This window comes from Vanessa cardui, chromosome 18 (assembly GCF_905220365.1).
Source record: "Vanessa cardui chromosome 18, ilVanCard2.1, whole genome shotgun sequence".
Taxonomy (NCBI): domain Eukaryota; kingdom Metazoa; phylum Arthropoda; class Insecta; order Lepidoptera; family Nymphalidae; genus Vanessa; species Vanessa cardui.
In genome coordinates, this window is record NC_061140.1 from 12,788,558 (window position 1) to 12,801,119 (window position 12,562).

At 35.2% G+C, this 12,562-nt stretch overlaps 1 protein-coding gene across 1 annotated transcript in view; it reads right to left on the bottom strand.

Moving 5' to 3' along the window:
- LOC124537203 (E3 ubiquitin-protein ligase AMFR-like) overlaps positions 1 to 12,562 on the bottom strand; it is a 57,351-nt gene that overhangs the window by 7,107 nt on the left and 37,682 nt on the right. Inside the window, exons 2-5 of the mRNA XM_047113957.1 lie at positions 11,226 to 11,483; positions 2,319 to 2,471; positions 2,107 to 2,217; positions 748 to 926 (exon numbers count right to left, since the gene is read on the bottom strand). Of these exons, the coding sequence (XP_046969913.1) occupies positions 748 to 926; positions 2,107 to 2,217; positions 2,319 to 2,471; positions 11,226 to 11,483 (701 nt within the window). The remainder of the gene's footprint in view (positions 1 to 747; positions 927 to 2,106; positions 2,218 to 2,318; positions 2,472 to 11,225; positions 11,484 to 12,562) is intronic.

Genomic DNA, 12,562 nt, shown 5'->3' on the forward strand with positions numbered 1-12,562 from the left:
TGTGGTACATATGGTAGAAAAGCAAAGTTTACAAGTAAGTGACTTCATTATAAGCCTGGCCAATCAGGACCGTTTTGTGTCAGGTGACAAACGTTTGAAAAAATGCATTTTTATATATGGATTTTTGAATAAATCAAGTATTATTTTCAACTTTCATTAGTAAACAACCATTTTTAAACTCATAATATACACTCATTACAATAATTCACAATTTATTTTTCGCATTGTCAAATAGCCTATTATTTGAATACCCTGAGTGTCTCTAATTATTTGACGCTGACTGTACATCATATTTACTTTATCTTTTAATATAAAGATTATTACTGTGACGAATGTGAAATCGAGCACTTTCCAGTAAATCATAATCTTACTTTGTTTATTACTCCGAGTGTTACTATTTATATGCAATACGTGATTATATTTTGTTGTTTGTTGTTCGAGGAGGTTCATCGATTATCTTAATTATATTTTTAGCCGACAGACTTACGTTTCAAATCATAATCGGTCAACGACGCTGCGATCCGTCAAGAGTTATCGATATCTTTCATCTATCTTATAAAATAATCTTTATTATAATTAATTACAATGAGTTTTCATAGTGTTATTATTGCACGTACTATATTGTGTGTGTGTGTGTGTGTGTGAGCGTGTGTGTGTGTGTGCGTGTGTGTGTGTGTGTGTGTGTGTGTGTGTGTGTGTGTGCGCGCGTGTGCGTGTGTGTGCGTGCGCGTGCGTGCGTGCACTTACTTGCGGCTCATGTGCGAGGAGAGCGCGGCGTAGAGACGGTGGCGCCGCAGCCGCGCCAGCATGGCGTACAGCAGGTGCCGCAGCTGCATGAGCAGCACCAGCGACGCCATGGACACCACCACGTTGCTGTACACCACCATGTGCGCCACGTGCACAGTCTCCGTCACCAGCGACACGGCCTGCCCGCATCAAGTTGTTATCATCATTATTGAATACCATACACTGTAAACTAACCACTGCTGAATTAAGCCTAAAACTAAGGCGCTTTGGAGCTTGGATAAAATCGTACTCTACTTTAGTTCGTGTTTGTGGGTACACGTGTCGGTGTTGGTTCAGAAGGTCTTCCTTCTCCGCGACGCACGAGGTGAGATGATGAGTTAGATGAGTCTCATTGCAGTTTGCCCGCTATGAATGACAGCCTCTAGTTGAGATTAATCTGTTTAACCACGAGCTAGTCTATTTTTGAATAATGACTAAAATCATCACCAAATATCTAGGAAATACTTGAAACTTGAATTAAAGGATTAAATATAAAATATTCATAGTATTTTATAGAAAGTGATATGAGATACGTAGGTAGGTTAGTACGCAAGTAAACTACAGTAGCTATTGAGAGAACAATATCAAGGAAATTAAGAGAAAAAAATGTATTTTCCCCGTAGAACCGATCGAACGATATTCCAGTTCTTTAATCGCAAACTTCCTATGTCGTCAGCAAATCGCATTAAAGAAATAAACAAATTCAAGAATTCATGACGCTCGCGCACAATAAGAACATTTTAATTATTCTCAGAAAATAATTTCAATCGATTTTATTATCACAAGCACGCTCTTACATATAATTTTAAATCTTCGTTATACGATGATGTCCTAATAACCAATTTCTGCTAAGATTCATACCCCGTGTTAGACTCCAGAATCTGAGTCAGAATCATGGGACTTGCAGCCAAATGTACAATACAAACGAGGCCAAGATTTTGCAGAGAAAGGAAGCAGCGAGATGTAATTGATTAGTTTAAGGTGCGTAGGTCAGTACCTACGTCATCTCTCACACTGTGAGAGATGACCCTCACAGTGTGAGAGATGACCCCGAGTTTAGAACGCGTGCATCTTAAGCGATAATTGCGGGATCAAATCTAGGCAAGCACGTGCTTATATGTGCTTAAGTTGTGTTTATATTTCATCTCATGCTCGGCGGTGAAGGAAAACATCGTGAGGAAACCTGCATGTGTCTAATTTCATCGAAATTCTGCCTCATGTGTATTCCAGTAATCCACACTGGAACAGCGTTGTGGAATATATTCCATACGTTCTCTTCGAAGGGAGAGGAGGCCTTAGGCAGTTCCTGTCAGTACTCACGTCGAAGACGAGGTGCGTGTAGTAGGCGGCGGGCCCGGCCGCGTCCGCGTCGTGGGCGCGCAGCGTGAAGCGCGCCAGCACGTGCAGCGCCGACACGCCCAGCAGCAGGCACTGCATACGTCACCGTAGGTTAACACACAGACGCCTCTCATGTCAAGATAGATCCAAAATCATTGCAATCGAATTGGTACTATATTTATAGTATGTAATACCTCAGCGGCCATGAAGGCGAACGTGTCCTTCCCGGCCGGCAGGCCCCACACGACAGCCACCACGAAGAGAGCAGACGCAGCAGTCAGGATGCCCATCAGCAGACCGAGGACCCGCGTGTTCGCCCAGCGAGCCGAGGTCGGTGACGATGCCAGCTGAGAAATGGAGATATCATATTATTACATTGCGTCGATTTTTCTACTGCATCATTATATATATGTCTATAAAATAAGTATATATTAGAAACCATTAGTAGGATTTTAAGTTATACTTGGTAGATATTTTCCAACATCACACCCATTCGTAATATTTTTTTATTATAGAACAAACATTATATTGTATAATATAAACCATATAAAATCTGTGCAAATAAAAAAAGGTAACAGGTAGGAGGTAGCGTAATATTGTGTTCTTAAGAACAGACGACGATATAAAATTCGTATTTTAATCGTGCTAAGCCAGAGAGCTATATATTAATAACAGCAATGTACCGGAGCCTCAAAAGATCAATACATAATACAAAAAGGAAACATAGAGCGACGGGTAGCAAGTCTGTAAAGAAATAAAAATCTTTACAACGGGGAAGTCCCCCTTTTTCCATCCCGTTTGCTCCTTCGCTTCCTACGCCCTCGCCCCCTGCTGCTGGATTCAATATTTACTCTATAATATTTAAGGCTTTTGTATCGGACTTCATCGAAACGGGACAAAGGTGATTTCCTTAATGATATTTATTTAATAAAGGTAAGAACATTTTCATAAGTTCAATTGTATCTGGACATTAACAAAGATTAACAAGCATTATATAATATTTCATTTCGTTCGATCTGTTTTCACTTGTCCTTTAGAGAGCTTGAATGATATTACGGTGCAATACAAGCTTTGTTAGTGTGCGTGGCAGATCTTTTAATTCAATTATACAGTATATCCACTCAACAGCTTTCATCAGATCCAGATTGAATTATTCACGACAAATTTCTGATTTCACTAATGGACAACAACACTGTACCGTATACTTGTCAATTGTTCGTATTTGAAATATTTCCATTAGCTTATTAATCTATTTCATTAAATTGATTGCTAATTAAAATGGATAAATTTTATTTTAATAGGTAGAAGCGCTTTGTACAAATCCATCTGGGTGGGTACCACCTACTTATTAAATTATCTATAAGCAAAAAGCAACATTTTATATCGTTGTGTTTTCGTATTTAGCATTAGTCTGCTAGTGTGATTATGGGCATGAAGAACATAACATTTTAGCCCAATAGTATTCTTATGGTATGGTTATTATTTCTTACGGCGTAAGTGTCTATGATCGGAGATGACCACTTACTATGAGACGATCTCTTTGTCAGTCTCCCTACCAATAAATTTTTCATTATCATTAATATAATTAAAAAAAAGCTTTAAAATGTTTAAGGGTATATTACGTCAGTATAAATGTTACGTTCGAAAAATAAAACTTAAGGTCGTGCGTTCGAAAATCAGTTCCTATATTGTCATACACTAGTTTAATTATATGTGAGTCTGCATCGATCGTAGTTACAAATCATACAACAAAACATGAATGCACTATCGTCCATTCTGAGTGAAGATAGAGTATATATGCAACCAGACTACAATAAATTTGTAACTGAAGTATTAATTAACATACTCTAAGTTTGTAAAAGTATAACTAAACTGACGCGCTTCCTTATATTCAAAAAAATAAAGAAACATTTTTATCTCAAAAGTAAACATTAAGTATATTTTTTAATATTTTGTTTTATTTGTTAAAAATAATTATAATGTATATAATATTTAAGTAGACTTTTGCAAGGAATTTTAAATCGTCATTTTATAAAACGAACTTAAATGAAGCTACCACCGGAATGTAGATTCTACCATCAAACGAAAAGAAACTAGTTCCAACAGCTAAAACAATCAAATGTGTCAATTAAACTTATATGCTTATATTAGCGATCATAACATTAGTATCTACGAAAAAAGTACTCGATCGATCAAATGAAATGAAATAATTCCCCAGTTTTATTTTAAGGAAGTATCTATGTTATAGATATGTTCTTTGCTTGTTATATTATTTAATTTGTGAAAAAGAATAATAACTAAATTTTCGACCTGTTCTATTCGGCATAAAATGCAATCTGAACCGTTAATTAAGTTATGTATCGCTTAACACTCAAATGAATATGAACTTACGATATAAGTAAGAACGAAGCGAGAAAAGTATATTTTAATTTGATTTATTTGATAATCCAGTCATCGGTCAGTGCATGTTTCGGACTTATAGAGTCATAGCTACGATATTCAACGTGTGCGTTCAACAGGCTTCGAGCCCGCCGCGATCAATACAGCATCCATCTCTGACGCAGAAGCGTTGGCGGGTCACTAGTCGAGCTTCGTACATAAAGTATATAGAGCGATACACCTACACGTCCGTCGCTGGGCATCCAATATTCCCGTGCAATTCTATTCGATTTCGTATTAGCGGAAGGGAATTAAAATTGAAATACATTCAATCAATCGGAAAGTATTTTCACTAATTGTCGAATTTGGTCAAAAAATAATGTACTTATTTCTATCAAACCCGATTCTAGTTTACATATCATTTTAATTCTCTTATTTCATTTACATCTTGGTGACGGTGAGATCGTTAAAGGATTTCAGTCACAGAGAATCTTTCTTTTCTACCGCCATTTATCACTCATTGCTTATTTGTCACTATAGTTCTATTTTTACTTTATATCGAATTATGATAATATTATAACAAATTATTAATTTTGTCGAGATGGTAAAAATAGATCGCAACATAATCCAGAGTTTGAAACCAGGGCAGACATTTTATGTGCTCATGTATAGTTCATCTCTAGCTTCTCGGAATTTTGTCAAATGTTTGTCTAGTTGGTGTTCGAAGCAGCGCCATACCTTATTTTATAGAGGAGATGAGGCTTTTGTATAGTCTGTTGCACAACGTCTCTCACTAATCTGCTAACACTATAATATTACATGAATTATGATCCTGTTGAATGTTTACCCTTTCATGTCACTTATTTCCAAAAGTCTTGGTATTTTATCCATTCAAAAAAAATCAAAATCAAAATAAACTTTATTCAAGGAGGCTTTTATAAGCACTTTTGAATCGTCATTTTACAATTAAGTGAAGCTACCACCGGTTCGGAAAGTAGATTCTACCGAGAAGATTCATTATGTCCCGATCTTGGGTAGGTTACTTCGGCATTGAGAATAGGTATAAGATGTCGTGTCGGTTTATTCCGTTGAGTTACCTTATAAGTCAATGTCGTCGTCTACGACTAATATTACTTATAGTGACTGGATATAAATATACCAGAAGTACCAATTACAGGCTGTCACTTAGCTTGAGACAAAATACGTGATCATGGAAAATGCCTTATAATAATTTGCCTTACATGCCGCAAACAAAACTTGTAAACACAGCTATATGATATGTGATCACCGCCAAGTTCATAGTCTCTAATCCAACCTGTTCCTTTTAGTCACTAGTTCTAAATCAGATTACTATAATTGGTAAGATTATTTAAAGGTCAAACACCATTTAATTAGAGCGTCGATGATAACAATCATATTATGTCTTAAGCTGTATAGAATCTGATCCTAGTTGTGAATGCTCATTGATATATTATATATCTCGATTCAATAACGTAACGCGTGCGACGAGTACACGTGACTTGATATATTCAATTGAAATATATGATTATTGAATTGAAATGCAAGTCTATTATTTTCTGTTTATTGTTGACCGCGCTTGCAAATCATAGCGAACACTAATGTATTGAATTCCTTTGATAATTGCATTAGGTATTTGTGATACGGAAAATTTCGTGAACGAAATTGCTGCTGGGTAAATACCTTGACTGTTCAAGTTAGTAATATACTCGTGACAGAAAAATAGCCTGCACATTCCTCACGATATTTTTGCCTAACGTCCAAGATGACTTATAGACATCTACGACACCAATATTTTTAATATAAAATATGTACTTACATATAGGCATTATATAAAGAGCTTCTCTACTACTACTAATAAAATTCAAGTTAATACAGGAGCTCAGCTCGCGCAGGCGAGATTCATTTGAAACTCGATCGATGCAGGTTCGTTCGCTTGCACCGGGAAATACGAGTTCATGTCCTTATTATTTATATTTATGTGCAATAACTTTAGAATCAAGAAATATTTTTCTATGAATTTGGAGAAAAATACAACAAGCACCCAGTATCACATTGTTAAAATTCACTAATGAATTACATATTTCCTTTATTAACGGTTGTATCTAGGTAAATTAATTAATAGAAAGATAATTTATTTCTTTGATATGTATTTATTATGTAGACAACGTAACCTTATGTTTTGCTTTGATTTAATTGTTGTCTGTCTCATTTGAATATCGATAGAATCGATTAAAAACAAAATATTCTTTATTTTTTAATAGTCGTGTTCCAATTTTGAATTAAATGCAAATCTACCAACGGTCGGAAAGTATATTATCAAAACAAGCTCTGTTGTTTTTTTATTGCATGTGACATAATTCTTAATTGGATGTAACATTGTATTATAAGTACTACGGTAACGAATTTAAAATATATAGATAACTATTAGGTATATCAAGTGCATGACGTACTTGACATACCTAATTGTGATATTTATACCCTTTATTTATAATATGATAATTACAAATTGCGCTCAATGTCACATATCAGCCGATTTCGTTTGTTTTGTATCAAGTTCGTATGCACCGACGAATTATTTGACTAAATTCTAACGAACCGTTTTATAGATAAGAACATTGTTAAAACTTGTGTTTAGTTAATGTACACTGACTGATTTCGTCTGTTGTGTTGTGTTTTAAGTTCACGTGCACCGACGAAATTCTAATGTATTTCTGAGGATATAAAACGAGAAAATAAACTTGCTGTCTTGTTACTTTTCTAACCTAATTATATAACAATACTCAATAACCTAGATCATTCAAGTCTGCACATCACGAGGCTCCAGTTAAAAAAAATATTTATTTTTATTAATTTACAATGCCAAATCGTATACATATCATTACAGGACGATGTCCCAATTAACACGTTAAACAAAAATATTTAAAATATCTATCTATATTATCATCATTATCATTTCAGCCGTGATACGTCCACTGCTGGACATAGGCCTCCTCCAAAGATCGCCACAACGACCGGTCTTGTGCAGCCCGCGACCAGTGTCTTCCCGCGACCTCCAGGTCGTCGGACCGTCTTCCGGTCCGTGGTCGCCAGTCGAGAACTCGTCAGCTTCATCGGCCGTCAGTTCTTCGAGCAATGCCCCGCCCACTGCCACTTAAGTGTGGCATTTCTATGTTATTAATATAATATAAATATATTGATTGATCCGTCAAAAAATCCGTCAAAAATATCCGTAGGATAGTGATCCGATGCCCACATCGACAAGACCAAGACAAAAGTTCTTAGTAAAAGAGAACGAAGAAGATTCCATAGAAATGAAGTATACTTATTGCATACACACTTTTCTACAATACTATTTCTGCCGAGCTGGCTAATCCTTGAAGGAGGTAATGACAAAAATTCGTTAAGGTCACTTATAATACATACAAACGATAAGTATATTTAAAACTAATTGATACGATTGTTAATTAGGTCATCTGATTAACATTCATTGTACACATTACATTTATAATTAATTAATACGGTGAAAACCGTCAGAAAACTATATGCTTCATAATTACAGTACTAGGTTAATTTACTGGACTTATATAAAAAAAAAATATCTAAATTCTTTCTTTTGAGTGTTTTTCCTTCAATGTAAATGATTTATGAGACAGACTTAATCTAAGAATTCGGAAAGGGTAGTTAGCGATACATAAAAATTAAATCCGAACTTTCAAAGCAATGTTTTGATATTTACTAAAACAATGTGTCTTATATTTCCTTTTATTTCGAATTGTGTTTGTAATAGAAAATATTGTAAAGTTTTTCACGTACATGACAACCACACGCTACCTGATCGAAGCGCCCGACACACAAATGGCCGCCAATTTCATGTTTGAAAAATACTCGTATTTCTAAAGGACACAATATCCAGAACACATCATACAGTAACCGTAAACCGAAAACTAATAACTTGTATAACTAACTATTGTTATTGCTATGCCTGTAAATTCATGTGCGTTTCAATTTAACAAAAAAATATTGTTGCAGCTTAAGTTACTCCTTATAACATCAGCTATCTGTCAGTGAAAGTCACGTCAAAATCGTTCCAGGAATTAGTCGGAACAAACAGACAGACAAAAATCAGACAAATCAGAAAAACATACAAATGCATTCAGTACAAATGTTATTTCAATATTACAAACAGATACTCCAATTTTATTATATGAATATTTAAAGATTAATAATGAAACTTTACTTCGAGAGCTCATCGTTATACATATAATATGATAAAAAATACAATAAAATATTATTACATTACGTCACCATTTAAGTACTGGCCATATATTATAAAATATTGATAAATATATAATATTCGATAAATAAAAGTATTTTTATTTACGTCACTTTCAATAATGATGCTTCCTGTACATACTTTCCAATTGTGAAAGGAATAAATACCAACGTACATAATAAAAAAAAAGTAAATGTAATTAGTTTTTAAGTTTAAATATTCTTTAACAACATGTAGAGACCGTTTTGAGCTGCGGAATTCGTACTTTTACTAAGCAAACGCTCGACTCCGCGGCCTCGACTGAAGGTTGGATATGAAGATCATTTTATTTAATTCCATTAATTTCGGGAACGCTAAATGTTTTACTAATAAAATTAACTGTTACTAATTCACCGAGGTAGCCAGATAGTCGATCGAAGGTTTCTAGTTCAACGTATATAGAGCTACATAAACATAGAGAGGAAGTTCTCGAAAAGACTTATCTAATCCAACTAATTGTCGCAGCATCAATACGCAGCTCGAGAACTTTTAGGTACGTGACGCCAAAAGGGTTATTCGTAAAGTTAAACGTAGCAGAAGGAGTAGAGGTTGTATCATAGGGACAATGGAAACTAGATTGTCAAAATAAATATGAGACAACATCACATACATTACTCTGATCCCAATGTAAGTATCTAAAGCACTTGTGTTATGGACAAATCAGAAGTAACGACGGTACCACAAACACCCAGACCCAAGACAACATAGAAAACTTATGGTAATCTACATCGACTCAGCCGGGAATCGAATCTAGGAACCTCGGAGTGGCGTACCCATGAAAACCGGTGTACACACCACTCGACCACGGAGGTCGTCAATATACTTTCCGAGGTACTTATATTCCTTAAAATGAATTTCAAATTTTGAAACCAAAGATTACGTGCGAGTACAATATTAAATTTTTTAGCATACAAACTAATATGAAGTTGCTAGGCAGCTATTCCGTAATATAACTTTTACGAAGCTAACTCAATATTTCAGCCTCGCTCCTCTCACGCTAGTCAAGGTGTCTGTATTAACATTTGAATAGAAATTGTAAACATCTGTGATGACAATGCGGTGACGCCGAAGTATTTACAACACTGCTGCCAATTGATATTGCGTCGTAACAAGGATATAAAATAATACATGCAAATTACCGGGAAGCAATTATTTATGTAACCTACTTCGGCGACGGTAACGACACCGAAACATCATTCATTCATGACTATATTTCTGGACACACGTAACAATGACACTATGTCATTATCTAAAATAATTGTATACGTACGCAATTATATGGAAACTACTCCACACGAGGACATATCGATATCAAATATTGATTCAACCGAGGGAAATATTTAAATTGAAATTATGTTGGCTATCAAATTTTACAAGTCGTCGAAAAACTTGAAGTTATCAATTCCTGATAGAAGAATTAAAGAGTCTGCGTGGAATTCATCTTCGTCAAATTCTATTGAATGCGTGGTTGTAGAAGTTGTCCGGCATATTATGGTTGAGTTGACAATTTGAAATTACAATATCAGTATGTTCTACACAAGACCTGAATAAAATTTGTGAACAGGAGATGACTCTTAGTATTGTTTACTTAATCTTGTAATATCTTATACCGGAAGATGCAGCACGTTTGAGAGAAGGTTTTAGCGTAAAATATTACATAAGTAGCTGCGCGTCGTGTCCTCCGCTATAAATTTAAACTATTCACATGACAAGCGAGAATTTCATGTTCATGTATTACATATATATATGAGACTGCTTAACAGGGTCACATGTCCAATTTTATGGTATAGTTTCGTATTATTAACGGGCATATGGACCACTTGATGGCAAGTTAACACTACCGCCCACAGACAATGGCACTATAAGAAATATTAATAATCTCTGACATCACCAATGCCACCAACGTTGGGAACTAAGATGTTATGTCCCTTGCGCCTGTAGTTACACTAGCTCACAAACCCTTCACAAACACAACAATACTGAGTATTTTTTTTTTTGTGGTAGAATATCTGAGGAGTGGGTGGTACCTACACAGAAGGGCTTGCAAAAAGCCCTTCCACCAAATAAAACAAATCAAACAAAACTCCTTTATAATATATATATAAAAAAGCATACTAGTAAATCGCAAACGCTAGATTGATGATACTAAATATATTGCTGAAATTTTGTAGAATCCTAAAAAAAGAAGTATCCTCCATATTACTTTTGCAAAAAACTTACAATTTTAATTATAAACTTACCCAATTTGATTTTAGTTTTAAGTGAATTGGCCAATTATTTATAACCTTAGTTTTTTTGTTGCGTCTAAAATATTATTCTATTTCAAATGTTAGGACATTACGATGCACTCAATAATAGAATTAATATTAAAAACAATTGAATTACTCACATAATCGAATCTATCCTTGCAGAGCTGACCTAGCAGGTGTAGGAAGCCGACGAGAGTGAACCAGGAGCACCAGAGCAGCACCTCATCCATGTACTGCACGTTGAGGACGCCGAACACGAAGATGAACTTGTAGAACAAATAATTCCAGAACTTGTCCTTGACGCGCTGCGCCTCCGAGACCCTTAGCCTTCCAAACACGAGTCTTTGAATGAAGAATCCGAACAAGGCCAGCGAGCAGTACGCCATGTTGATAAGTGTCTGGAAAAACAGGAAATACGTAAGTGACATATCTAGTTACAGGTCGGTAGGCGGGTAGTTCTGACATCTTAAAGCAAACTGTATTATGAGAATGCTTAAATATGAAATTAAGATGTGTACATCTTAACTTATGATTGCGGCTTCAAACCCAGGCGAGCACCACTGAATATTTTTGTGCTTAATTTGTGTTTATAATTCATCTCATGCTCAGCGGTGTAGGATAACATGTTTATTCCAACAAGCCGTGTTGGAATAGTGTGGTGGAATATGTTCTAAACCTTTTCCTCGAAGGGAGAGGAGGCCTTAGCCCAGCCGTGGGAAACTTACAGATTGCTTTTTTTTTTGTAATATGAAATAGTATGGTATGCTCATTCAGTAGAAATTTCAGTTAGATGAAAGCGTAATTATATAAACGAATGTAATCTAGTTTCTTCCATTTGACCTCAGCCTAATTGCGGTATGACGTCGTTCGTTTGAATGTTAAACTATTGTTTTTTTTTATCCATTCACATTAGCAACATTCCTTCTTTGAAGGATCACTAGTATCCTCTAGAGTTATGTTTAGATTAATCTACAAATGGGTCAGGAATGTTAAATGAAAAATGGATTGGTATGATACATGCTTGAGATTTGATATGCTTCGGAGATCGTCCGACTGATCAACGATATTGGTATTTTTGTTTCTGTACTATCCCAAGTTGTTATCAATACGTTTGCACTAGATGGCGTTGCATCAAAACTACTATACAGTTCAGCGGATTGCCATGACAATCTGTCTGTACACACAGGACAACGCCTGTCGGGATTTCCAAATTGCATTTTGTTATATACGATACGAGTGAAATCGATTTCTATCGATATGTTTATATTTTTAAATGTTGAATAAGAGTAACTAATTTTTGCCGGTTCTTCTGGGTACGGATAAGTAGTAAATTATTGAATGTAATTTTTATAAATGTTGGTGTTTCAAGCGTCTTAAAATTGTATATGGAGAGCCAATCAAGAAGAATGAAAGACTTAGAAACAGAGATCAAGCAATCATTTTCTTATAGTATTTCTCATTTACTATTTTTTTATTT